The 26,649-nt window shown below is 39.8% G+C and overlaps 1 protein-coding gene across 1 annotated transcript; it reads right to left on the reverse strand.

Moving 5' to 3' along the window:
• Positions 1-997: 997 nt before the first annotated feature.
• On the reverse strand, positions 998-26,387 carry LOC135471127 (sodium-coupled monocarboxylate transporter 1-like). Its single transcript, XM_064750206.1, has 16 exons — positions 26,259-26,387; positions 21,603-22,116; positions 18,789-18,854; positions 17,915-17,966; positions 16,735-16,802; positions 15,882-16,036; positions 13,998-14,138; positions 11,809-11,938; positions 11,271-11,359; positions 9,865-9,980; positions 9,334-9,401; positions 8,357-8,443; positions 7,238-7,461; positions 4,661-4,761; positions 3,671-3,792; positions 998-1,985 (listed from the first exon to the last, which is right to left on the reverse strand). Exons 2-16 carry the CDS (start codon positions 21,972-21,974, stop codon positions 1,899-1,901), a joined length of 1,878 nt encoding a protein of 625 aa, XP_064606276.1. The 5' UTR covers positions 21,975-22,116; positions 26,259-26,387; the 3' UTR covers positions 998-1,898.
• Between the last annotated feature and the right edge of the window lie 262 nt (positions 26,388-26,649).

Below are 26,649 nucleotides of genomic sequence, written 5' to 3' on the forward strand. Positions count from 1 at the left end.
GTTATATATTAGATGGCATCATAGCTTCATTAAATACAGAGAGAAACAAAGACATGAAGGAAAACCATAGTGGGAAGCATTTCCATCATAAACATGCAGGAGAGTTTCAGGATGTGCACAAAGATACCATTCCCTGCTTGTCCCTCGCAGTGCTTGAGAATATATATACTGATGTGTTATAGCGAAAAAATACACAGGAGTTTGGACCAACTTTCTTTACGCGGGAAATTTTCGCTGTTGGCAGAAAACAAAATGTCCTGTTCAATCTCAGAGTGTATAGTGGAGCTTTCTGTGACTTAAACTGACCCTATATATATTTATATTTTTAAATACTTCTACTCATTTCTCTGGCTTATGCCATCTCGTAAACAAACCCGCTGGTTTGTATTTTTTGATTGTTATTAACTCCGAGTTCAAGAATTTTCCACGGGTGAGATTTATGTATAAAGGAAACCAGAGTGCCTTGAGTAAACCACCACCGTTCGTCTTGACAAAACGCCTTACATACTGTAGCAGATGAAGAAGCTGAAACTGAAGCTGAATTTGAGCACGGTGACCTCAGATGTGAAGGGGGCGCCAGTGGCGGCGAGTTCAACAGCCCTGAGCCTGGAAATACCTTGATCATATATGCATGTGCAACTTGACGTGACGGTTAAACTTGGTACAGGATTTCTTTACTCTTTTAAGGGAAAACTATTAAAGATATCTACCAGTCGAATACCGGAATGTTTTGGCCAAACTTCCACGATTTTTGCCACAAATCTAAGATACAGCCTCTTTAATATTTATTAGGTCTATTATGAAACAATGGGCCCAAAGTGTAGTCTTTTTACAGTGATAAAAATTTCAAATCCCAGTACTACAACAATCTTCAGGTGCCATCAAGCATGAGGTGCGTCCAATCCCTTTCTCAGGTACAGAGAAAACAAACAACAAGGAAGTTTCCAGTTCGACCTCGTTTATCACGAAAGGTACAAAATGTCTGTTGTACCATGTGTCTCTGAAAAAGTTTCTCAAAACGTTATTAAGAGAAGACGAACTACTGACGATTTGGACGTTTTTGAATTTAAGAAATTCTTAAAAGAGAGGCGCGTACTTTGTTTTTCTGGAACAGGGCGAGACTGCTGATAGGTGAATTGATGTCAAGAAAAGTTGTCTAACATTTTTGATAGGTCACACGATACATCAGGACTTTTTCCTACCTTTAGCGACAAAAGAGTTCCATCTCAAAATTCCCTATTCAGTAGCATCGTCATTATGAAGTACCTTGTTGATGGGAAAAACTGTCAGCTATTGACGCCAGGTGGAGCGAGACTAGCTTCTCGGCTATTATAATGCTTTGGGGTTGATCAAAATCTGGGTGAGATTGATCCTGGATGACAAAGTCAGTGCCATCACTCGGGCCCATTAGAAGCTCCTCGGCCACTCCCGTAATGAACTAGAGCCGAAGAAAGCCGGAGACAGCCGTAGAGCCGGAGACGAGGTGTCCCGAGTCATATTCCGTTTGAATCATATATTACCTAATAGACGATCACAGGGCAACTTCCCAAATATCTGTTAAAGTCAACTTTACTTTCAAAACATTTTCGTCCAAAAATGGATATGTTTATACTATCTAACCAAAAAAAAATTAAATGGTGTTTTCATACGATAGGCGGAAAGTATCTTTTTGTCGCAATCACGCATTTAATCGGGTTTAATTTTTCATAACCTTGCACATTTCCTCAATGAGCAACAGCACAGCGATTTCAACTTAGCAACGTGACGTGGTCGTTGGCGTCAAAATGATCTAGGCTCACATGACAGAAGTACGACTTGGGTAGCTCTTCATGGGAACTGATTGTATCTGGCACAGTGTATAAACAGTAGTCCGTTGTTGTTGTTGCATAAATTCAGATCTAAAGATGTGTTTCTTCATCGAATGCAGTCACTTTTTCTCCCCATTGATCTGTGTAAAAAACAGCATCCTTCGCTTTACCGTCTGCCTGTTGAAACAAAAAGGATAGAGAGTAAAAGTAACGGAAACTGGTTATATCTGACTAACACGACAGTCAAATCAGCCAAAACAAACAGTGCTTATACATGTACAACAACCTTTAGCCTTTATTCTCTAAAATTTAATCTGTTAATTTTAACAGAAAGTCTGTTGTTTGAGTGATGCTAGAATGTATTCTATTATTATAACACAATATTCTGTCATATTCAACACAACAGCCAGTTAGTCTAATAGAATCTAAATTTTGAATTAATAGAACATGTGTGCTGCAATTTCAAAATACATTCTGCCATCACTCAGACAACAAACATTCTCTTAAAATTAACAGATTCATTTTTTGTAGTGTACTAATCTCTGGAAACGAATTCAATTGTTGTTCCACGCAGTACTCAAGAAGTGTTCACTTACATGTGTACGCCGTGAAACAGTTCTAGAAAAAATAGATATATCACTCTAATCAAATCTATCCACTGGTTCTTTATTCATCTGACGTTGTTAACGTTATTATTATTAAGGCCCCATGAATTATGCAAACGGATGAATCTAACAATTTGCTATCAAAGATCGTGTTTTAACCCGCACCGTTTGTGTCATAGCTTGATTGTATCGAAGCTCCTTTACCACATGGCCTGCTCCATTGGTCACCAGAGCACACGATTCAATGTCAAAAACAGAATTTTAAGGTCCCAGTTTCGAATGATCCGTAACATCGGTTATCCACACACGAGCAACATCTGGTGTCCACGACTGAGGATTTCAGCGACGAAAACCGGTCACAAAAAAAACGGTACTAGTGATGTGACAAGTGGTGTCACATCAGTAGTAGCCGCCATTTTATATATGCTCATGTGACATTTCCACAGGCAACAATCTCACAAGATCCAGACGGCACGCACGGGTTAAATCTGTGGTTGGCTCATTTGTTCCTGGATTTTTTTGAAGCTATACATTAAACAGCTAGGAGATCCCAATGGTTAGAGCGTCCGCTTCGAAGACGGGAGACTCGAGATCAAACCCGGGTAGGGTTATACCAAACACTTGTTGCTGCCTTTCTTGGCGCTCAGCACTGAGAGGCTAGAGCAAGGGAACAGGACTGGTTGGCAAGGTGTCAGTATAATGTGGAGGCAGCATTTTGGTGGCATGGACTCGCCCTGCCACAAGAAGACATTGCATGTGTAAATACACCTAATGACTCCTCGTCGTTATATGACTGAAAAAATAGTTAAGTATGATTTGATTTGATTGGTGTTTTACGCCGTGCTCAAGAATATTTCGCTTATAGGAAGGCGGCCAGCATTATGGTGGGAGGAAACCAGGCCGAGCCCGGGGAGAACCCACGACCATACGCAGGTTGCTGTCAGACCTTCCCACACACGGCCGGAGGGGAAGCCAGCATTAGCTGGCGACCGCATTGGTGAGAGGTTCCTTGGTCATTACGCTGCTCTAGCTCGCTAACCAACCGAACCACGGAGACCTTGTTAAGTACGACATTAAACCCCAAGCATACATACTTACCTACATACATACATATATACATATATACAATCACAAGAGGTGCGGCTCAAAATACTGCCTTGCATGGTTAGAGAGTTTGCAGATTCACCTGTTTTAACCGTTATCAAAAATCATCTTTAAGACGTTCGCTGTTCAGAACTCTCGTCAATATTCACCTACCATTTCATTATAATTCACACCACAGCGCAAAGAACGACGAATTTTCTGTGGCAGACATGGGAAATAGACATCAAAAAACGGACACATCAACCTAGCGTCCAGGGTGGACGGATCAGCTGGACCTGAAATGAGTGAACATTTTAATTTACAAACAGCTGAAAATATTTCAATCTCTTAACTCCCTTCAGAATATTACGTCATTCTCAATTTTTCGTAGAGATGTCCAGTACTACTTGGATTTGATATCCGGTATTTCTACTGTTGTTTACACTGCCTCAGTAAGTACTGACGGTTTGTACTGAATCTGGATGAGATTTTTTCAACACAAAAGAAATGATATTAAATTTACCCAAAAGTTTACGAAACCATGGACATGACAAGTATGCTTTAAACAGCCCGATCGATAGTCTCAACTCCAGAATAGCATTGATAGTCTTTCAGGAAGTTCAATAGCTCTGACAGACAAACAAAAACACAACAAAAGCAGTTCTGACTGATCGAATACGCTCGCTCTTAAAGGAAGAAGTCATCATCATGAATACATGTATATATAGCTGAAACCGTAAGTCTAAATCCATGTAGGGTAATTTGAGATCTTCTGGGTGATATTTATGGATCGTAAATATATTTACTTTACACGGTTTAGAGCACAAAAATGCGTGAAACGGCATCGAAGCCTAATGCTTCCAATATAGTCCATAAATATCGACTTACAATTCAAAAAGGTCTTTCTGAACAGTCAGTTAAAAATCAGTTAAACCAATCATAATCAATATTGTTGCTGATAGGATAGGTGCTGACTGGATGTAGCACGCAATGTGTCGCAGATCAGGAGAACAGTATCCAGCAAAATTTAAATGTATTCAACAAGGTTTTTTTTTTAGGAAAAAGGGAAGGTATTTCGAATATAATTGCCAGTCTTGTGTCTGATTAGGATGGTTTTATTTCATCTTGCTTTTTCCTTTAAGACGCTGGAGATAATCTGCTTACCTGTAATCAAACTCACGATCATACCCACCACACAGACAATAATGACCGCCATGAGACCGTAATACATATACGAGATGGAGTACAATGCATCCAGAGAACCCCTGTCAAAAAGTATATAAAATGTATTGATTGATTTGGTTGGCATAAAGATAGAGATCAATACAATTTCACAGAGACAATTCATGGTGGTCTGTTCGGATCAAAGGTGGAAGAAAACCAAGGAAAAAATAAGTAAGTAAACTGCTATCGCCAGTGGCAATGAACCGGAGGTCCACTCAAGACAATGGAATATTTGTTGACGAAAGTATTGAAGCATTTATTCTGAATAAGGTAAACATTAATGTGTAAAACATTTTGTGCTTATCGGGCACGTCATACTAAAAACAAACGCCATTCGCCTATTATGTCGTCGGCGCCCTCATTTTGAGGAGATTGGAAGTATGATGTCGATACGTGGACGGCGCTAACTCCAGCTTGGATACTGTTCAATGCACGGGGGCGAGAAGATGGTCAATGTTTATGGCTTTTACAGGAAAATGTGAGTATTTGCAGACATTTGTTCTGCAGTCTTGAGGTTTCCTTGCCTAGTCCAACTGAACTGTTCATCGAATCTAGTTTATGCTTCTATCTGGCTTCTAACCAGCTAGAGCTATGGCCATCCAAATGGCTACATTTTCGGGCAAAATGTCAGGGTTCTATTTTTGATAGCAATTCCGTATGTCACTATATGGTAAGACCAATCGTTCATGGTTTTTCATGGGGTTTTAGTTTTTTAATGCTATGCCGATGCCTCCTTGTAGCATGCCGGTCCCTGTGCCTTCTTGTTTCTTTTTTATTCTCGTGCTGCCTCACTGTAACTTACATAAAAAAGCCCCGCAAAATATCCTTCTATCTCTCGATACCTGGCATTCAGCGGACAGTGGTGTAAAGAAGCAGATAAAAAGTTCCGGTTTCTACAACAGCCTGAACATTATGCCTAAGAAAGAAGTCGGAGTCTTGAACCTGAACTCTTCTGTAGCTAAAGGTATAAACGTTATACTGTATAGTGTGACTTATATTCAGGAAGCTTTCGATGTCTTTAATTTACCGATCACCTGTCACACATCACACAATGTTCCCTTGTTCCTTCTTGATTGTTTGAAGTTCTCAAACTTCCAACTCCTCAATTTTCTCCGTCGTTCGTCTCCAAATAACTTTTTTGTCACACGCTTTACAGACGCCCTTGTAGTGGTAAATGTCATCAAAAATAGTTGCCAAACACTTCTAACATGTCACATGGTCCAGGAGAACTCTTTTTTTTTCCTTTAAGGATAAGATTTCGAACTCGGAATTACTGGCTTCTCCACTCCTTGACTTGTGCTGAGACGCCTGTCCGTCGCTTTGGTAAATGGTATGTTGTTGTTGTTGTATTCGGAACCCTTCAATACACCGTGTACCCGACGGTCCGATTTCGGCAAAGCGAGGCAAGCGAGATTCTCCCTGAAATCTCCATCGACCGTCACAGTCCTCTTTTAAAATTTAACGGAAAGTCTGTTGTGCGAGTGATGCTAGAATGTATTCTGTTATTCCAGCAGATTATTTTGTTAAATATAGCACACCTATTCTATTAAATTAACAGCAATATTGTACATGTATATGTAGTAGACTAACAGGATATCATGTTGAATATGACAAATTGCTATGTCATTATTTATGTTTTTGTTATTCACTGTGTAGTTCAGTACAGGAGTAAGCAGGTAACTTTCGACGTCATAGGGCGGGAATAAATTCCAATGGACTTGTTTTATCCCAACAGTTATACAAAATGAATTGTTCCGTGTAGGTAGTCATACATGCATGTGCCATAAGAAAACGACAATAAAACAAATAAAAAATAGAAAGAAACATATCCACAAGAAATCACAAAATAGCAATAATACGTAAATGAATACAAAAGGCCATATATGTTCTTTGTAAACTATGTTAGGTGTCAGGTGGCATGTAATCTGTCAATTAAAAAGTCTTTGAGACTGGATTTAAAATGTGAAAAAGAATCAATATTTTCAAGTTGATATTTTTCAAGCTGAGTGTGTGGTAGGGAAAATGTATATAATATATATAATAACAGAATACATTCTAGAACCACTCAGACAACAGAATTTGTGTTAAAATTAATAGATTATTTTGTTAGTGATATACTGACACAGAGTCGACCACTGTTTGGCCTATATTCCCTCCGCCCAGTGATAATCAATGGGGTATGCAAACTACCAAGATTAAAGTCTTAAGCATCGCTCTTGAGTAAACAGTTACAATACAGCAATTCCCATGCAACAGGCGTATTAGCAATGGGAAATGACCCCCCAGATCCCACCTCAATTAACCATTGTTCCCTCCCAATGGATGAATATTACTGAGTCAGTTTGCTCACAAACGCCATCACAAAGGTGAGATGAACCAAGGCCTATACACAGCTTGGCAGAAAAGCTGCCTCATCATTTAACAGGTTACATGGAAGGACTATTTCTGCAGTTCTGTCTGGCATAACTGCGATGGTTTTCTGATTGGGGGAGAAAATATTTTTCATGACATCATTACCCTGAAGTTTCCATAGCAGCAGTGACGTTCAGAGGTGGGATAACTCCCGTTGTTGTTGTAGCTAAGGTAGATGAGGTGAGATTATGTAAGATGGACGCGCTCAGGTTGCACTGGGCTATAGATCGAGGTAATGGAGGACGACGGATGGGAGGCTTATGCACACGCGCTCCAACACTGATCCACAGCAGGAATGTCACACTGGCCAACAGCCCGGCAAACGCTCCCTGAAAAAGGAAATATACGAAGTATATAATAGGACTTCGCTTAGACCAAGACGTATACTGTTCTACATCACCTGAGCAAAAGATCAGATACTGTACCGTATAGGTATTTATTTATACATTTTCATGTATTTACTCGTTTATTTATCTATTTATTCAGTCGTTCATTTCGTGTGATAGAGAAACATTATACAAGTAAAACTAATGAAATATAAATATTTATTTATAGTCATTGGCACAGTGCAGTACGCATTCAAGAATATTACACAGAACTGCTACAATGGTCAAGATTATAGGTGGTGAAAACCGAACGGGATGACACCGCGTTTCGCGTGGTGTCTGATAACCTCCCTCAGAACGGGAAGACACCGCACCTCGCGTGGTGTATGATAACCTCCCTCAAAATGGGAGGACACCGCACTTCGCGTGATGTCTGATAGCCTCCCTCAGAACGGGAAGACACCGCACTTCGCGAGGTGTCTGATAACCTCCTTCAGAACAAGGGTAGGGGTTGGTCAAGCGTTTGAAGCGATGAACCCAGCCTGGAATACGGGGTTTGTAGATACCTTCGCTTTTATTACTTGTGTGGGTCGGCGACAACAGGCGGTCGACGACGCTCGTGCGGTCGTTTGCGCAGTCTTATGTCCGTTCCAGGTTTCTTTTATCCTGTTAGTATGTTCGGCATATCTGTACTTCACACCATGGAAAGTTTGCCCGAAACTTGCTACGGGTCCACGGGTTGCACAGGGCATGCAAGTTTCCTCCACACATTAAAATGACGGCGAGAAACTCTTGAGTACGGCGTTAAACAGCAATCAAAAAATCAGAAGCGATGCACTCGGTAGGGCACTCGGCCAACGAGTTTCCCTCGAATACTATCTTATTATGACACACTTACAAATGAGTTGGCCCAGGGGAAAACCATTCCTAAAGTAAACACGCCCAGGAGGCTACCGCCCACTACCCCGTCAAGGGTGATTGCGGCCTGAAAGAAAATTACCGTCGTGATTGGTCAGAAAATCATCACTTAAAATTGCCCAGATCAGTTGTAATTTTCTCTGATAGCAGACGACAGTTTGATTTGGTTGTTTCCTTTTAACAACACCCAAAAGCACATTTTAATTGCTCACCGAAGATATGCCCTGTTCCTCATACATTTAGCTGATTTAGCCGAAGTTAATAGTAAATATCATGGCAGCTTATATCTTTAACATGCTGTGCACATATAGGACGTCAGAATCAACCTAACCCACAATGTCACCGTGTAGAACAGAGGCCACTTTCACAGAATTCTGTAAGTTATATATTTCTTTTTCTATGGGGAAAAGCCCCTTAAAAAACGTAATAATATAGCAAAACGGTTTACTTCTCTTTCTTAATATGGACCGCCAAGATATAGCTCTAATATTTTCGAAGCAGCACTGAGGTGTAATCATTCTTTCATTTTTAATTTGCCGGATGGGGTGGAGGGGGGTGGGGGGGGGGGTTGTCTGAGGAGTTCATCCCTTTTAAAACTCTTTATAACGGACATATCTATAGTTCTGCCTCATAAGGTAAAATCTTAGTCATTCTATTTATTTATTTATTTATCTGGTTGGCGTTTTACGTCGTACTCAAGAATATTTCACTTATACGACCGTGGCCAGGATAATGGTGGGAAGAAACCGGTCAGAGCTCAGAGGAAACACATGACCATCCTGGTACTGGCAGATCTTTTATTAGACTAAATCACCCGATGCTACAATGCCTTATACTCAATCCACCACCAGTGAGAATGAACCACTACAAAATACAACATGAGTACACAAAAGTTTCCCCGGTGTTATTAAGGCAAAAGTAAAAAGAAACACTCATTCAATCCAGATCTGGACCTACCTGTAAAACGCCTCCAAGTAAAGAAGCTACGTATGATAAACCTAGACACACCACGCCGAGAACCGCAGCTGTCAAAACAAAACACAGATGTAACTTATTTATTTATTTATTTGATGGCTGAATATTGCCGTATCAAATATTTTTTCTCGCACACGATGTCGGTCAGCTGCATGGAAAAAACACTGACGTTGGTAAATTACTGCCAAACTCTCCTACGTGTGATGTACAGATTTCATTATCAACATGGCGGAGGACAAGTTGTCTTAAATGAACATTAGACTGTAGAAAACAGCCACACAAGAGTTGTACACCACTTACTGTCATCAGTCACCAAGGCCCCACAAGCATGCCGTGAGAGACGGGGGGTCTAGAAATACCCTGTCCAAGGCCAGGATTGAGCCCGTACCTGGTGTGTCCAGAGACTGAAAGACAAGATCCTCTAACCGTGGTGTCTGTTCTGTCCTGTTGAGGTCTTTCATAACAAATAAGGGTAGTTTGTCTTGGAAATAGAGTTCATCTTCATACACTTACCTAGTACTTTTGCCAATATCAGGGCGTTGCTTTCAGATATATTTTTGCTGATAAATGGCCTAACAATATCCTGGATAATCACTGCAGACATGGAGTTCAATCCCGAAGACAGCGTACTGAAACATGAAAAAAAACCCACCACATTTCTTACAATTTATGTAATGCGAAATTCCGCTTCAAAGCGTGAATTTGCTTCCTAACGATATGACTAGGACGTGAACACTAAATTGTATTTGGGAACTGTAGGTTAATGGTTAGAGGAATTATGGAAGACATGGGTCTGTTTAGGGACGAGCTGAAAGCGCCATCCTGAGTTGGGAGTAAAAGGACAGTATACTCCAGAATTTTCGGGTTCAATCTCTCCGACAATATCGGCCTAGCTTGTTGGAGGAATAATGGCAGATAATGGGAGCAAAAAGACAGTATACTCCAGAATTTTATCGTCAGATGTTCGAACAACTCACATAGTCAAAATATCAACTCTTAATTGAATTTTTTTCTGATATTAGCCACTTTCAACAGCGGACAATGTCCACCGAAATCGGCACTAGTGGTGTGGTCTTCTGTTGTTTCTGTATAGTTGTGCTCCTAAAACGAACAGGTACTACAGACGTACTACAGACGCACGACAGCCTGACAGTATGCAATTGTGTGTTTTTGCACAGCTTACAAACGTGTTGTGAAGGCGGAAAATGTTGAGCGATCCTGTACACTAAGCGCGATTCATTTTTTACACAGTCTTCACGTTCACGATAACCGTAAAAAACCCGTAATTTATCGGCCCTGAATTGCGACTACAATATCTGTGTGCCCAATGTTATATACGTATATCTTGGCAAAGAGACATTATTTTAAAAAAATACTTGCCGTGTGATGAGTTAAATTTGACTTCTGATTGCATTTTGAAAATGAAACCTTTGTTATTTCAATTTTGTTTCCTTCTACGAAAATTATCTCTTCATGAATGGACAGCTCATTTTCGGCCAGGTTACGCACGCCAGAAACAAAAGTTTTAACATTTTTCTCGTGTAAAGGCACTTAACTGGTGATGGTGCGCACGTGCCTTCAATATAGAGAACAATTTAGTCCGGGCAAGCAAGGGAGGCAATCCAGCTGCATTCTTCCCCAACCAGGGATAGTTCTTACTCCAGTTAAGGGGATGAAGAATCGAGGATGATTTGCTGACAGTGGACCGATGGTTTCCTGAGTTAAATCTTGCACCCTGGTCACGCTTGAATAAATGTGCGCAATGTACCAAACCTAAAGTTCAGTTTAGGCAAGGCATAGCATGGACGTGCCTATCTCTCACACCAGTCAATCAGAACTAACACGATTGTGATCACGTGGGATTGGGCGTGGCCTAGTCGCCGACTGTAATCAGATGCTTTGGTAAAGACCGAACATACCTGAGAGCACCTGAGAAGAGGACTGCCACAAAGAGCCCCGGGATGCCTGGAACATCACCCAAGAGATCCATCACGAACAGAGGTAACACCTGAACAACAAACACAAAAAAACAACATCACACATAGAAGCGGGTCGACGTTACACGCACGAACTCCGTCCAATTTAACAACAGCAAAGTGCTCCACATTCTGCTTGAAAACATCCTGCGCAATATAGTATTATTTGGTCCCGTGACCAGTGATGTATATCCATATCCACTATGTTTAGTCAAAAAGGCGAACCTACTTAACAACTTATGGGATGCCAATAAATTTTTCTGCTTATCTTCTGCTTGTTTTGCTTATTTACTTCTCCGTCATTGCCACCAGCAGGTACAATGGAAATCCATAACATTTAATATACCCGGAGTACTTGAATGAGGAACTGAACGAGTGTAGTACCAGAGTATATATACAGTCAACATGTTCCCATCAACCCTGGAAATTATATTGACATTAAATAAACGAGATAATGTCGGTGCAGAAAGCGTCTACTTGCCTGATCACGTGCTTTGGCTACCTTCAGAGTGAGGGGGTCACAGTCAGCGTAATAGGCAAACATGAGAATGCCCACTAACACACATAAGTTCACCAGGAGAAACTTCAATGGTAGGTTTAACCATATCGCTCTGTGTGGGTGAAAAATGAAACACGTTCAAATCCTCATTTAAATGAACAATGAAAAGATGACCCATGTGAGGTCACTAGATGGAAGCATGAGCAGTTCCAAAAATGCATTTCACAATTTTAACCAAACAATAATATTAACCAAAATACCACAAGAGAGATAGAAAAAATGAAACTGCAGGCGTTAGCATGTCATGGATGGCAGAAATTGTGCTGAGAAACCCTAAAGTTGATATAAACAATTAGACGAGGTCAGCGGCAATCGAATCTCGGATATATATATATATATATATATATATATATATATATATATATATATATATATATATATATATATATATTTACCATGACAAGTTACAAAACAATTTCTCGTCTTGTTCAGCTTTATCCATTTGTGACCTGTTTTCACAACGGCCTTCATTAAGAGAAATATACCAAGATTAACTACCTTAGAATTTTTTCATGGATTTTTGGCCCTCAGAACATTGTGAAAATGTGATAGGTCTACAAAAATCCACCTTAGAAGATTACTTTTTTTACCATCTCTTGATTGAAAAACATGCAAAGGAAAAGAAATATAACTTGTTTCTGGTCACAAATTTCTATTACCTTTCGTCTGAGGCACACACTATGGTTTTTACTGACATACACTTTGATATTAAAGCTGCGCTGTCAACACATTCATCCAGGGTATTAAAGGCGATCTAAACAGACTCTCAGCGCTATAGAAATTTACCCCAGTGCATTGGTTTAAAATAGGACATCAGAATTAAAAACGCCCTTTTACACTATAGGCTTTATATCTTTTTCAAGTGGTCTTAAGCCTGAAATATAATTACGGCTTTATTATTCGTCTCAAAAGATATGTACTGGATTGATAAAAAAAGGACATAAAGGTAAAAGTTGTTTTCACGATGTTCATACATAAGCGGAATTCAACAGTTCTCAAAATAAAATAACAAAATCAAACTTGTTGATGCGACCGCAAGGACAAATACACTATACGAGCACTTCAACAATCGGAGTACAAATAATCACAGAAAAAAAACAGATTTATCCGTTATATATAGTAATCTACACGCACAGATCATCACATTCAAAACTCCTTCGTCTAAAGGGTGTTGTTTAGCAGATATAGAAAGGTGTTCACCACCACAAAAAGTATTGTACAGCCAACCAGTTTTGATCATATTGCATTGTTTAACACTATAGAACTGATACAACTGCATACACTAAGTCAGGAGGTACATAGCAATGGGCGGTAGCTTACTCGAACACGTACTCTGATTACCTTTTTAACCATAAACCTGAGCTGTCGTTGTATAAGTCACTGTACCGGTGATTTTTTAAAAAAAATCCAAATTAACTAATGAAATAAAAATTTTCTGTATTTACCAAGAACAGCTAAAACTATTGCCTTTCAGTAGATATCAGACTCGTACCAGTACTAATTATCGCGTTGAAATGATTCTTATGTTTGCAAGTGCTACAATGCTATACAATGCCTTGTAAATTTTAGGAAATTTATTACCGGTTTTGAATGGTAACACGTACATTGTCTAGGCCAATATTTTGTGAAAGGTAATTATTTGGGTCATTCTAAAATGAAAGCAATAATTATGTTGGATTTGATCTGATGGCTTTTTGTCAAAAATTTCAGGTATATAGCCACTTTAAAAATCTAGATGGCTTCAAACACCATTTTAATAAAATACTGATATATATATATGTATATATATATATATATATAATTATACACATTACATTATTATAAATAAAAATGCATATTTTTGGAGCATGTAAAACGATAAAAACAATAAATTTAGGTACATGCAGCTATGGACGTGCATGTATAATACTACGCAGATAAGGTATATTGCACACGTATTATATACATTATATTGCACACGTATATATACATTATATTGCACACGTATATATACATTATATCGCACACGTATCTATACATTATTTGACTGAAATATTGTTAAGAACGACGAAAAAACCCAATCATACATACATTCCTTTTTTCTAGTCTATCTGTTGGAGCTTGGTACTTACATTTTGGACTTTTTTAACGTGGGTAAGGTGAGAGATCGTTGAACCTGAGACTGATTGGTGCCGTAGATAGACAAAGACGTGAAGGTTCCTCCGACCACAAGAGCCCAGAAAGAATGGCGAATAGTGGGATCCCCACTGAAACTGAAGAGCAGTAGCGGTATGTCAGTCATGCAATAAGTCAATAATCGGTTCACCTTTATGTCAACCATGCATTAGGTCAGTGAATAATCATATCAATGAATAACCAGATCACTTTCAATCATGCAGCAAGTCAACCATTAATCAGCGCACTGTTTATATTGTAATCGTGTATCCTAAATTGACTGGTCGTACATTAAATATAACTAATCAAGTCAACATTTGTCTTCAAACAGATGTAGTCATGGTAGACATAGTCAGCTTTGCATCATAACGTCAGTTATTTAAAAAGTCAACCAATAGTCAGGTCATCATGCATTGTGTCAACCATGCAGTACAATCAGATTGCGATTCCATTAAATCAATGATCAGATCACCGCTCACCTCAATTATAAAATAAGTAACAATCAACAATCAATCGGACTGTAGATAGATAGCTGAGCTTGTGCAATAAAACTGCAATCGGAGAGTTTCTAATTCGCCCTCTTTTAACGCTGAAGGTAACAAAACGTCGTACTGTATATCACATGTCAGAAATGTTGTAGGCAAACATTTTTGATTACATTTACTATAACATGGGCATCCGAAAAATTTATGTAAAATGAACTAACAATGGAGAGAATTGAGGTACTGAGAGTTCATGAACTTAAGAAATTCCTGAAGAAAAGCGGTGTCAATGGTTTCACGAGAAAATTACGAGACAGCTGCATAATCGGTAAAAATTAATGTCAACAAAACTTGCCTAACATATTTGACAAGTAACATGGCAAAGAAGGACTATTTTTACTTTTAGAGTTCGAAATCGAAACTCCCTTGCTAAGATAAATCCCACGGCAAATTGTAGCAATGTTCAGAAAGTTCAGTACGGAGGCTGGAATACTGGAGCGCTAATCACCCTGGCCTCGGGGGTTCCCGTATTAACGTTATGTTGACATGTATATATTCCGTTCTTAAACAGAGTATAATTACGGAAGGGTAATTGCAATTTGCGAAAAAAATGATGATTATTTTATGCACAAAAATATGATTGTCAAAACCATGCATGTGGGAGCTATGCCAGATTCCAAAAATACCCTTTCGGAAAACTCATGAAAGGTAATCACAAAATGACAATAGTTTTGGTGACTAGTATACAACAGCTTACGAATATCTGGTGCATATATGTGTACAGTACAGCCAGAATCTTTTCCTTTCTCTTTTGTCGTAGTCAGTGAGACAAATGACTTCAGTCGGAAGTTGTCGCCCAAGATTTGTAAACAAAACGTTGTCGCCCAAGGTGTGTAAACAAAACGTTGTCGCCCAAGATGTGTAAACAAAACGTTGTCGCCCAAGGTGTGTAAACAAAACGTTGTCGCCCAAGGTGTGTAAACAAAACGTTGTCGCCCAAGGTGTGTAAACAAAACGTTGTCGCCCAAGGTGTGTAAACAAAACATGCCAAATTTGTCCCCGAATAATGTTTGTCACTCAGTATGTGTGCACAAAAAAAACATGGCTAATTTGATACCCATTATGTGTGAACAAAACCAACAGTAACAGATTTTCTCTCAGTACATAATGCAGCGGATTAATGTATATGTTTAAAGAATAAAAGATTTCAATGTTCAAACCTCTAAAACATATGGCAGTTCTTGACTTGGTACATTGTCTGGAGAGAACCAAGTGAACTGCACCTCCATCTTCCAAATTCCAAACAATTACAGGCATTTAAAAACACCGTGAATAATACGAGACAAAATAGTCACTTACTCGGTGAAGTATATCCGGCCTCTTTGGGCGGCGATATCCCAGGCTTTGTGGAAGCCTCCTAAGTCTATACTACCCTTGATCAGAATGGTAATGAGCCCTAAGAACATCACCCCGACTTGGAATGTGTCCGTCCACAGCACTGCCTTCATTCCACCCTGAAGAAAAACTTAGCATGGTGAAATCTGCCATTTATAGGCCCTCATGCACAACTGTAAATAACATCTCGCCAATCGTGAAGACAGCTAGCTTTCAAGACGCGCATAGGGGTAAGACAACTAAAGATTACTACTAAAGAGTTTGAATTTGCCGCCGTATAGTTGAGTGTGGCGCGGAGAAGATAACTCTTACAATGCACAGGCCGGATCTGCACATGTACATGCACTTATATGTATATAATGAATGCACCTATATGTATTCTATGTACAACTGTGAACCAAAGCTATTTATATTCAATACCGTAGATTAGAAAAACATTATTCAAACAACACTGGGAAAACTGATATTTGTCTGTTTATTCATTTGATTGGTGTTTTCTGTTGCAGAATATTTCACCCATACGTCGGTGGCCAGTGTTATGGAAGAAGGAAACTGTTCAGATCCAGGATGAAAGCCACGGCCATCTACATGTAGCTGGCAGACCTTCCCGCGTATACGAGAGCTTATGTACGGATTTAGGCGTGATTTAAACAGCTAAATGTATATGGAAACTATATTGACAAATTTGAATGCCTACTTCGAAATGCACCCCAACCATATTCATGGGCACGCGTGCACTGTTATTACATTAGCGGAACGAGCAAAAAGTTCCCTGCCATACTGATAGACTTTTAATATTTTGATTTTCTTCACTTACCAACATGGTATATAATGTACAGACAACTGCGACGGCACTAACTGTTCCCCAAAGACTTAAATCTGTGACTAGAACAAAAACAACAGAAGAATATTTATTTATTTCATTGGTGTTTTACGCCGTACTCAAGAATATGTCACTTATACGACGGCGGCCAGCCTTATGGTGGGAGGAAACCGGGAAGAGCCCGGGGGTGGGGGGGGGGGGGGAATGACCATCCGCAGGTTGCTGAATGATCTTCCCAAGTACGGTCGGAGAGGAAGCCAGCGTGAGCTGGACTTGAACTCACAGCGACCGCATGGGTGAGACGCTCCTTGGTCATTACGCTGCGCTAACGCGCTAACCAACGAAGGTCTGAGAACAATATGAAAACGTAGTATACTGTATCTGACTTAATGTTTACCTTTGACAAATGGCACACTTTGTTTATGAACAAATTCATGCACTTTATAGGGTCACATAACAGTTTCTGAAAAGTTTGATTAATGTCTTATCAGAAAAACTTACGAGATGGCATCAAAAATATCATTTTAAATCCTTTTTTGTGGTTCTGAAATTTTTTTTTACATGTCAAACTTTGGCTGAAAGACAGTAAAGATGTATACCTTTCATGCAGTAGTTTCTGACTCAGAAACTATATGCTGACTCAGAATTTTTATGGTTTCTCTATATGTATATTCGTGATTTTTCAAAACATTTTTCACGTGATACATACAAATACATGGACGCTTCCTACCTCAGTCGTATTTTTTCACAAAATTACGTGTAGTTGTATGTGCACGTTGTAATTTACTGACTTCCATTCCCAGTATTAAACTTATCTCAGAGTTTTCTTTTCTTTTGATACTATGTCCCGTCTATGTGTGCTTTTATACAGAAAGAATGTGCGTGGGATGACAAGCAGCAATTGGTTGTAAAATGCACAAAGAGTAAATAACAGTTTTGTAATGATTGTATATTTTCAACAGTATATTATACAGGATCGAGACACTACAATGAAAACACTTGTTTTCGGATCGGAAAATTCAAAAGCTTTAACTTTTATTTGGAGACGTGACCACCATGGTGGGCCAACGTTGAATGTCCCAAAAATGTCAGAGCGTGACAAAAAGGTCCTTTAAGCAAAATCATGCAACAAATATACTCTGTTTCTCCTTATCCCCGTTATTCAAACACTCACCAGCATTAAGAGCCAATGACGGTGCATAAAGAACGATGGCCATTAAAAGAACCTGTGAACAGAAGAGCAAACCTACTTTCAAGCCTGTCACCTTTCTGACCTGCTGCACTGCTATCTCAACAACGAAACATTCATTTACGCCATAAAAAGAAACCCATTAGCATGGCTTTGGTTCTAGAAACGTTTTTTTTTTTTTTTTGAAAACCCGTCTAGCGACGCCAACCCCGACGCCAAGATCTATATCAATACAAACAATAGGTCTATGTTACACATTATCTATGAATGTATAACGCTCTGTTGACACAAACGTGTCGACAGTGTATGCTATCGGTGCAAGTGCACTTGATGGCAAAACAGATCTATGCGTCGAAACAGACATTAGTCATTCTTTGTAATGTAAACATAAACACCAAAGAAGCGATGATCGTGTGATAATTACATGTAGCAAATTGTCACGCGATACCGGTTTTATTCTAACTGTTCATGTAAATGCTTAAATGGTATAGCAAATTACGTGCCCCATAGAACGACACAAAGCCTCTTGCAGAATGAGGTAAAAAAATTGCAGTGATGTTAACTGCAGTTTATTAGATGTCACTGGTCTAGAATTACTCAAAATGCTGTGTTTTCATCACATTCAATATTCAATAAGTCACAAAATGTAGTCACAGAAGGGCGAAGGCAGCACTTTGACTGGCCTGTCGGTCGCTGAACAAGTCTCAGATATCCATTTTATTTTGATCTACGTGTGGCTACGCATGTTCGATATACGAGCAGCCATATATACAATATCGATCAAATAGGAATTTCTGCAGACATTTCTTTTAGTAAAAAATCGACTCAATTAAGGTTGATCTGCATCATATTTTCTTACCGTTTGTGCACAATAAGCTGTCGAGCACACAGTTCTTATCAGCTTGTTGAAACGTTTCTCGAGGTACTGTAGAAACACAAAGTACATACATAGGTAAATGAACTATATTCATTTCAAAACATAAATCTGGTAAGGTCAGCGGTGCTGAAATTTGCGAATAGGTGAGAAATTCGAATCTATCGACCTCCATCAACGAGGTTGGTAAAATGTGTCCCATGTTCAGTCGCAGTAATTTTTCAACAACAACAAATCATTGCTTACACTGACTGATACCGTCGTTTTCATTGGGCATTCTGGATTATGTTAATAAGCCAGCAGAATCAGATTTGTGAGCTCTTTCAGCAGAGGAGACTGTAGTAGACGGAAGGCTACGGGAATCAGTATGTAGAGAGTACGAAATTGCTTGTCCTTGGCACGGATTAAACGTAGACTATAGCGGGCCTGAGCTCCGCATATCATCTCTGAGCAACTCCCCCACCCCCCACCCCATTCTCCAGTAACAGTTTTCAGTTTAAACCTTTACTCAGAGTGAAACCACAACGTCATTTGCTTAGAGCATCATTTTCCACGCAGTAAAATTTGCAGTACAATGAATAAAATGAACAGATAACTAAACAGCAATATATAGTCACGCAATATTAAGACTTAAGTTAATAGCTGTATATCCCCGGCTGTACTTGGGACGGTCTGTAAGCAACCGGGCTATGCCAGGTTTCCTCCCACCATAATGCTGACCGCCGTCGTATAAGTGAAGTATTCTTGAGTATGGCGTAAAACACCAATCAAATAAATAATAGCTGTATACTTACAAGTACGTACCTTACAAGGTACTTACAAGTAGAGATAGCATACATGTGCACGTCTAGAACTAAATATTTATCAAACTATAGTTTCATTTTTTATTCAAGTTGTTAAATTCTTAATTGCACTGTCCTCGTCTCTATACCCTCTGCAGCCGATTTTCCTCACCAGCCCATGCTCTTTAGAATCAATTGTGTACAACATATACACAAGATGAGTACCATACATAGACTGTAACAAATTTGCACAGGAACATTAATGTTTGCCTTGCAAACATCACCTTTATACGCCTACACATTAAATTGTGTACCTGAGATACACATTTTGTTAACATCGCGGGACACAAACAAATGTGTACAAACCGGTACACATCCGCTATTTGAGAGTGGGTATTAATTATACCACGCCGTGTCGCGTCAACAATGCACACTGACAGAACTACACGACGTTGTGATTTGTAGTCGAGGTTTGTCGCGTCGCGTCGCCTCGCCATTTGCAGTGGACGACGGCAAAACTATACGTACACGACGCTGACGTTTGCAGTTGCGGTTTGTTGCATAGAAGGTCGTATTTTACAAAACAACACGACGCTGTGCTAATTTGCGGTTGTGGTTGTCTTGTTGCGACTAATCTGCACGACGTTTGAGGTTCGTCACCTGGCAAATACAGTGGACGTCTGTAAACTAGATATGCACGATGCTGTGGTTTGTAGTTCTGGACCCAGAAGCCCTTTAACGTTAAGTTCACGTAAAGAATTAGAGTCTATTTATCATTTACGCATAACTAGCTACTCGTGTGTATTTTGTTAAAAAATTATTTAAAAAGGGTACATTAATCGGAGTAATATAGCACTTAAAACCACTAGATAATGAGGCTGGTTTTATGTATTTTTTCCACAACACTCGGTTCTCTTCGCCAAATTACGTCATACAAGTCCAACCGTCACGAGCTGTCAGAGCTTCGCCATTTAGTTCAGTATTTAAAAAGCTACAAGAGTGACAACAAGCATATACATCGAATTTCTTCCGAATTATTTTCTCCTGTGGATTCGGTTACAAAAACAGGTCATCAAACAACCCTGGGGTAATGGTTTTTCCCAAGTTTTCAGGCCATTTGACCCTCAGGAAGACGTGGGAAGAGGGAAGGATTTTGTATACGCAAAGACAGAAGCATCTGTTCGTGCCATTTATCATCTGAAAGTTACGAGAGGAATACAGCTGGTTGGTCTTGGAAAGATTTGGCTATAGTCGACTAAAACCTCAAGCTTAACTGAACATAAAACTGATAGATAGCAAACCTCTGTAGACTAACGCCGACGTCCACACTTATACTGTACACGGCTCTATATAGGCAGTCTAGCCAGAAATGCCAATGTCATAAATCGGATCTTCAACGTCGTCCATCATGGGTTCAAATTGAAACAGCAATATATTGGCTTCTGTGTAGTCAAAATCCATGTCAAAAATGACACAGTTTTAATAGGAATTCCCAAGTTATTTTGGTCAGCTAGACTTGGATTGGCCATCTATGATGTCACCTACTAAGCCTCAACAGGCGACCGGCTGGAGATCAGCTAGGGCAGTAAATGTATCGTTTTGGTGTATTAAAAGCACGTTTCTCTGAAGCCCTTCTCACAAGTATTATACAATGAATACTGACAAAACAACACGACGTTGTAGTTTGCAGCATTGCGTCGCATTTACAGTGGACGCCAGCGAAACTATCGGCAAAAATATAAACTCCTAAATATTTAGAAGAAATAACTATTTTCGGATACATACTACTATGGGTTTTTTTGGGGGGTGGGGGGGGGCGTATTTGTACACGTATATATGTTACTCTATATAACAGAAACTACTGGACATGTATCATTCTCTTCTGAAGAAGATTCTACGACAATCCGTCACGAATTACGACAATTTAGGTGTACTAATATGCACCTAATTAGTTAACCGTCGTCGACGCCGTGTGGCTAATTTACATATAAATAACATAACAGTTTGCAGTTCTTACCTCGTAAGCGCTAGTGACACCCAAACGATAGAACACGGGAATGTAAAGATGGGCGGCAAATGCAAGTGATGTCAGGTAGGTGGCTCCAAACCATACGTACATCGTCCCGAAGACATAGATCTCCGATGGGGTGCCCAGAATCGTAATGGCGGACACGAAACTGGAGAGGAGAGACAGAGAGACGGGCAAAACGGTCATTTTTCGCCCCGCCAGCAAGTACTCTTTCGTGCTCTTCTCGCTTTTGTCCCTGATGGCGAGGTACAGCCCGATGCCGGCGGACACGGCCAGAGTGACAGAGAATATCACATAATCCACAACATGGAAAGTCCTGCGATCGCCCAAGGAGGAATTCGTTTCAGCGTCCGTTGACATCTTGAGCGTCGTGTACCTCTCAAACCTTGCAAATGCCGTTTAACGAGTTCAAAACTGAAACTATCGTCTCGCTCTATTAAATGTGTCCTTTTCGGCAATCTTCAGAATCAGGCTTCACAAATCCAAACAATATACAGTTCACCTGAAACCAGAGTATATTTGTCTTACCGCATATAATACACCGGAATACTTGCTTACTAGAAAGCAACCGACCTGTTTAAATTCATTTTATATCATTCACTGGTGACGCCAGAGGCGTATTAGTTGTATACACGAGATCGAGCATGTCGGTTAAGGTTCATAGCTCTCCACTTAAACCACAAAAACTTTTTCATACCACCACCCTTTGGCAAAATAGTTACACTATATGTTAGGATATTATATATGCAAGATACTGATAACTTTTAGCACATATAACAGCTCAACCGAATAACACAGGTTGCTAGAAGAATTTATATAACCCCCGTCACCTTATATTAACCTCCGCTACAAGGGACTAGCTCAGTGGTAAGTTCGTGGGATGGTCTGAAAGCAACATTTGGACGATCGTGGGTTTCCATCGGGTTCTGTCCGATTCCTCCCACCATAATGCTGGCCGCCGTCGCGAAAGTGAAATATTCTTGAGTACGGCGAAAAAACGCCAGTGAAATCTGCCTGTGTTTATAAGACCGCAACTTTACCAAAAATGTTATGAACCGATTTGGATGGACTTACGTACACAGCGGCCTTGGTCTAAGTACTAGTGCAATAAATTTCAGCGGAGGTATCGAATCGGGATTTTTCACACGACTCTTCAGTGTTAATCATAAGATACGGGACAGAATTATGAAATAGTGTTCTTGTCTCGAACAAAATCAAACAGAAAGTAGCACCTTAGAGACTAACATTGGAATCGGTATAAGTGCACTTGTACTACACAAGTTTATAGCGCTGGCATAATGAGCTATAGGGCCTATGAGATACACGAGTTCTCCGGAGGTCCGCATGGGGGCGCTCGCGCACAGTTGGGGTTAGAAAACGCTCCATTCGCCCAACGCTCATGCGCGGAGGCTGCGGTCGTGTACCACCAGGGTTTTAATTCCAACTTCCGGTATATTGGCGAGCGCCCCCGAAAGGAACTCCCTAGAACTCGTATCTCTCATAGGCCCTATACGTGAGGTGTGTTCTGCAATATTTGTGTGTTTCTCCTATATGTAGTATTCGACAATCAACCCAGAGAGGAAACTATACCCATAAGTCTGCGAGTTCGAACCCACCTTAATTCGTCCTGTTGTCCATCACGGCTGCAGTCGGTCATTTGTCAGTGTGTCAGGTTGTCATTTTGAACCAGACTAAACTTCACTGAGATAAACCTGACCACCATCATGCACGTATGTGAAATATCCTCATTTAACACACGTAATGCGTACAAGAATCTATAAAGCATTATTGGCTTAACACTACGAAGATGCTTATTTACACTCGTGAAAGAAATTATGGACAAATGTCACCTACCGTTAACTTCAGAATCTATATAACCATCAACATCAGTAGGTCTATATACACTAGTGTATATATACTCGGAGGCAAAGTATGCAAGTGCCTATAAAGTCCAATTAACTCTTCATCTCTCAGTTTCAACACAGACGACTCACACAGGACACATGAATTAATCTTATAGGCCTAAATTTACACGGTCAACCCTATTAAACCTAAGCAGCTTATAAATACTATTTGAGTGTGCTTCGGATCAGCTGTTTACTCAAGCGTGAATTTACGTTTCGCACTTAAAAGGGTTTATGTCCGTGCAAATAATTTGCACATGTTCAGCGCAGCTTAGACCAACTCCCCCAGGCAGTTCTCTAGGTTTATAAACCGTTAAATTCTCACAAATACTGACTGTAAGATCAACCTATCAGGGTAAACAGCTTAATTCGTACATGAGAGGCGCGTGCATGTGCAAAACTATATTATTATGTACGCTGCAAAGGATATCTACCAACAACAACAACAACAACAAAACATGGCATTTTAACTTGCAAATTTGATAAATATTTGAAAAATGTATATAAAGTGAACAGGTGCAGCGTGGGCCTATATATTCAGGACTACAACTGTGTATTATGCCCTTTATACAAGTGCCACTAACGCATCTACTTGTATGTGTATATACAGCCCCCGTCATACAAATCATGACAACTGATGTAGGCTAGACAAACACTGGCGATATTCAGTAGAAAGTCAGGGGGACGCATGTCCGCACATATAAAAGGAGGCTGGAATCCCGTACATCACAGGAAAGAAGAATATGTACACTTACACAGCTAGAACCTTTATATGCGCTCCATATACATGCATCACCGTTGGCCGGATTCCGAAGGCATGGTTGACAAAGTAAGGTCAGATTTCAAAACACATCTAGGCCTACGCCCTAATTCTTCTAATTTTTGGGACACCTATAGTCTTCTCGTTTTAGCTAATATAAATGCAGCTGCAACAGGAATATTTAGTTTTCTTCTTTTTTCACATGGTTAGTACGGTCATAATTCGTGTGTTTACTTGTCAAAAAAAATTTTTTTTGAAGGAAAATGTAATTCTTTGCTCTCAGGACCACAAATATCTGTCCTAAAATAGAAGAATTATAAAGTATAATAACACCATGCAAAGCTAGTGTGAGAATATTCATTCATATATTTTTGCGTAAGATAAACATCTGAAGAATTTTTTCAGGACTCCGATTATAGGGTATGCCATTTAATTATTTTTGAGGTGTTTCCACCATACACAATACCTCAACGTGACGCGCATACACTGTATACAATGAAAATTCTATTTATATACATCTGTGTATATATAGAAAAGATTGCAAAAACATCTATACATAAAGGAAAGCAATCCGGTTCATATAGTCAATTATAAGTCAAAACAGATATACCATCTTACACACAAAAATATCCCCACAAAACTGATGCCGATCTAGACTCTGGTACCATGTAACTTGATAATTTAACTCTTTCTGCTGTACAAGATATAATGAGGCAATAATTTCTTAAATGAATTGATACACGGCGTTGAAGATAACATTTTGTATGATACAGGCTTTATTTTTACAGACTATGGTAATTGGATTTATTCATTTATTTGTTTGTTTGTTTGTCTGTTTATTTATTAAAGATCGTAGTTCAACGCCATATTTAGGAACTCTACCCAGGATAAGTCACCAACCATTATATGAATGACGTATTAAGGCAAGTGGTCTTCAATGAAAGTGTACAAAGGGCCACAAAAGTGTTGTCAGCCGCTTAATGCCATCACGGTCCCAAAATAATAGAATTAACATAGTCTACAAATTCAGTGTCCAACACCGGGGTTGAACCCCGCCGCTCTTCAGCAGGCCTCCTAGCTATGATAAGCGCCCAACCACTCGGTCATGACTGCAAGCCACGTGCATGTACATGAGTAAGCAATTACTGACCAAAGTTTTAAACTGCAGTCAAAGATATGAAAACCTGCAGGCTCCATCTACCTAAATAACCCTCCAAGAATACAGACTGATATTGCTACAGTATTTCTCTGTTTCTTTGTCAGTATAAAACACCTCTTTCTCGCCAATACATGAGTTTATAGGCCTATTTATACGGTTGGCTTGTACTGCTACTTACTTACAAGTCTAGGTATGACTTAAACAGGAACTAAATTGTTAAAGGTTTAATGGGATAATAGTTTTCAGAAACAGATGAATAGGCCTATAAGCCTATGGGATGTAGACAAAAGACTTCGTAACATTTTATGCGAATGGGCCTCTATTCTGTTTAACATCGTATGATTAAAGGCTGTTATCGAGCATTCTACAAATATCTGTGCTTTGGCATACTTATAGGAAGAACACCGCCCTAGTGTTTCACATAGACTCCACGTGCGAGTTGCCAGAAGCGGTTAACAAGCGAACGTACGCATCAGGTCCAAGTCCATATGTACACAGTCTGACTGGTCAAGAGAATAATCCCATACAAGAATTGTGCCCCACAGAAGTTTAAGCATCGGTATACTATCAAATCGAGCCTTCCACATGCGGTGACATGGCAAGCAAGCACACAGTAGGGTCAGTGATCTTTATATTTACATGTAAGGTGCATCTGCCACGGAATGCTTATCATATTTGGCGCAAACTACTACACCCAAGTCTACATGTACGTATACGTGGGCCTACGTTCACAGCACCGGCATACATTTTTGACATGCTAACTGCCATAATGGCCAGAATGTCCTCTTATTTCTAAAATACTGAATGGCTTTGTGACTTACAGCTGGCTGGAATTCCATAACAAGTGATAGCGGACACGAAGAAGTCTGCGATCACCACGTGTTCGTGCACAGAGAGGAGAGCCACAACAATAAAACTACATACAGTACATGTAGGCCTAAATGCAGTCCTGGTAGCGCACAAGGCACGCGCGTACAAAAAAAGGTCAAATTTTCACTTAACCTAGACATCCTTTCTCGTTTCACACGAAAAGGATTTTACACACGTTAATATCGCTGGGACAGAACGGAGAGAGATACACGTAGGCCTACAGCATGAATCGTCTTCGCGCTCCTAGGCCAAGTATGCCTATGTGAAGAAGGTTGGCCTAGATTCAACGGTGAACTTCTCAGTCCATATCTTCATACTGAAGAAGTGGCAGATTTGATAAAC

This window comes from Liolophura sinensis, chromosome 7 (genome assembly GCF_032854445.1).
Source record: "Liolophura sinensis isolate JHLJ2023 chromosome 7, CUHK_Ljap_v2, whole genome shotgun sequence".
Taxonomy (NCBI): Eukaryota; Metazoa; Mollusca; class Polyplacophora; order Chitonida; family Chitonidae; genus Liolophura; species Liolophura sinensis.

Excerpts from the sequence above, each read along its gene's own strand:
- LOC135471127 (XM_064750206.1), bottom strand. The coding sequence starts at position 21,974 with ATGTCAACGGACGCTGAAACGAATTCCTCCTTGGGCGATCGCAGGACT. Across the intron at positions 18,855-21,602 it reads GTGTCACTAGCGCTTACGAG|TACCTCGAGAAACGTTTCAA; the intron begins GTAAGAACTGCA and ends GTGTTTCTACAG. Across the intron at positions 7,462-8,356 it reads TCCCCTGGGCCAACTCATTT|GGAGCGTTTGCCGGGCTGTT; the intron begins GTAAGTGTGTCA and ends TTCCTTTTTCAG.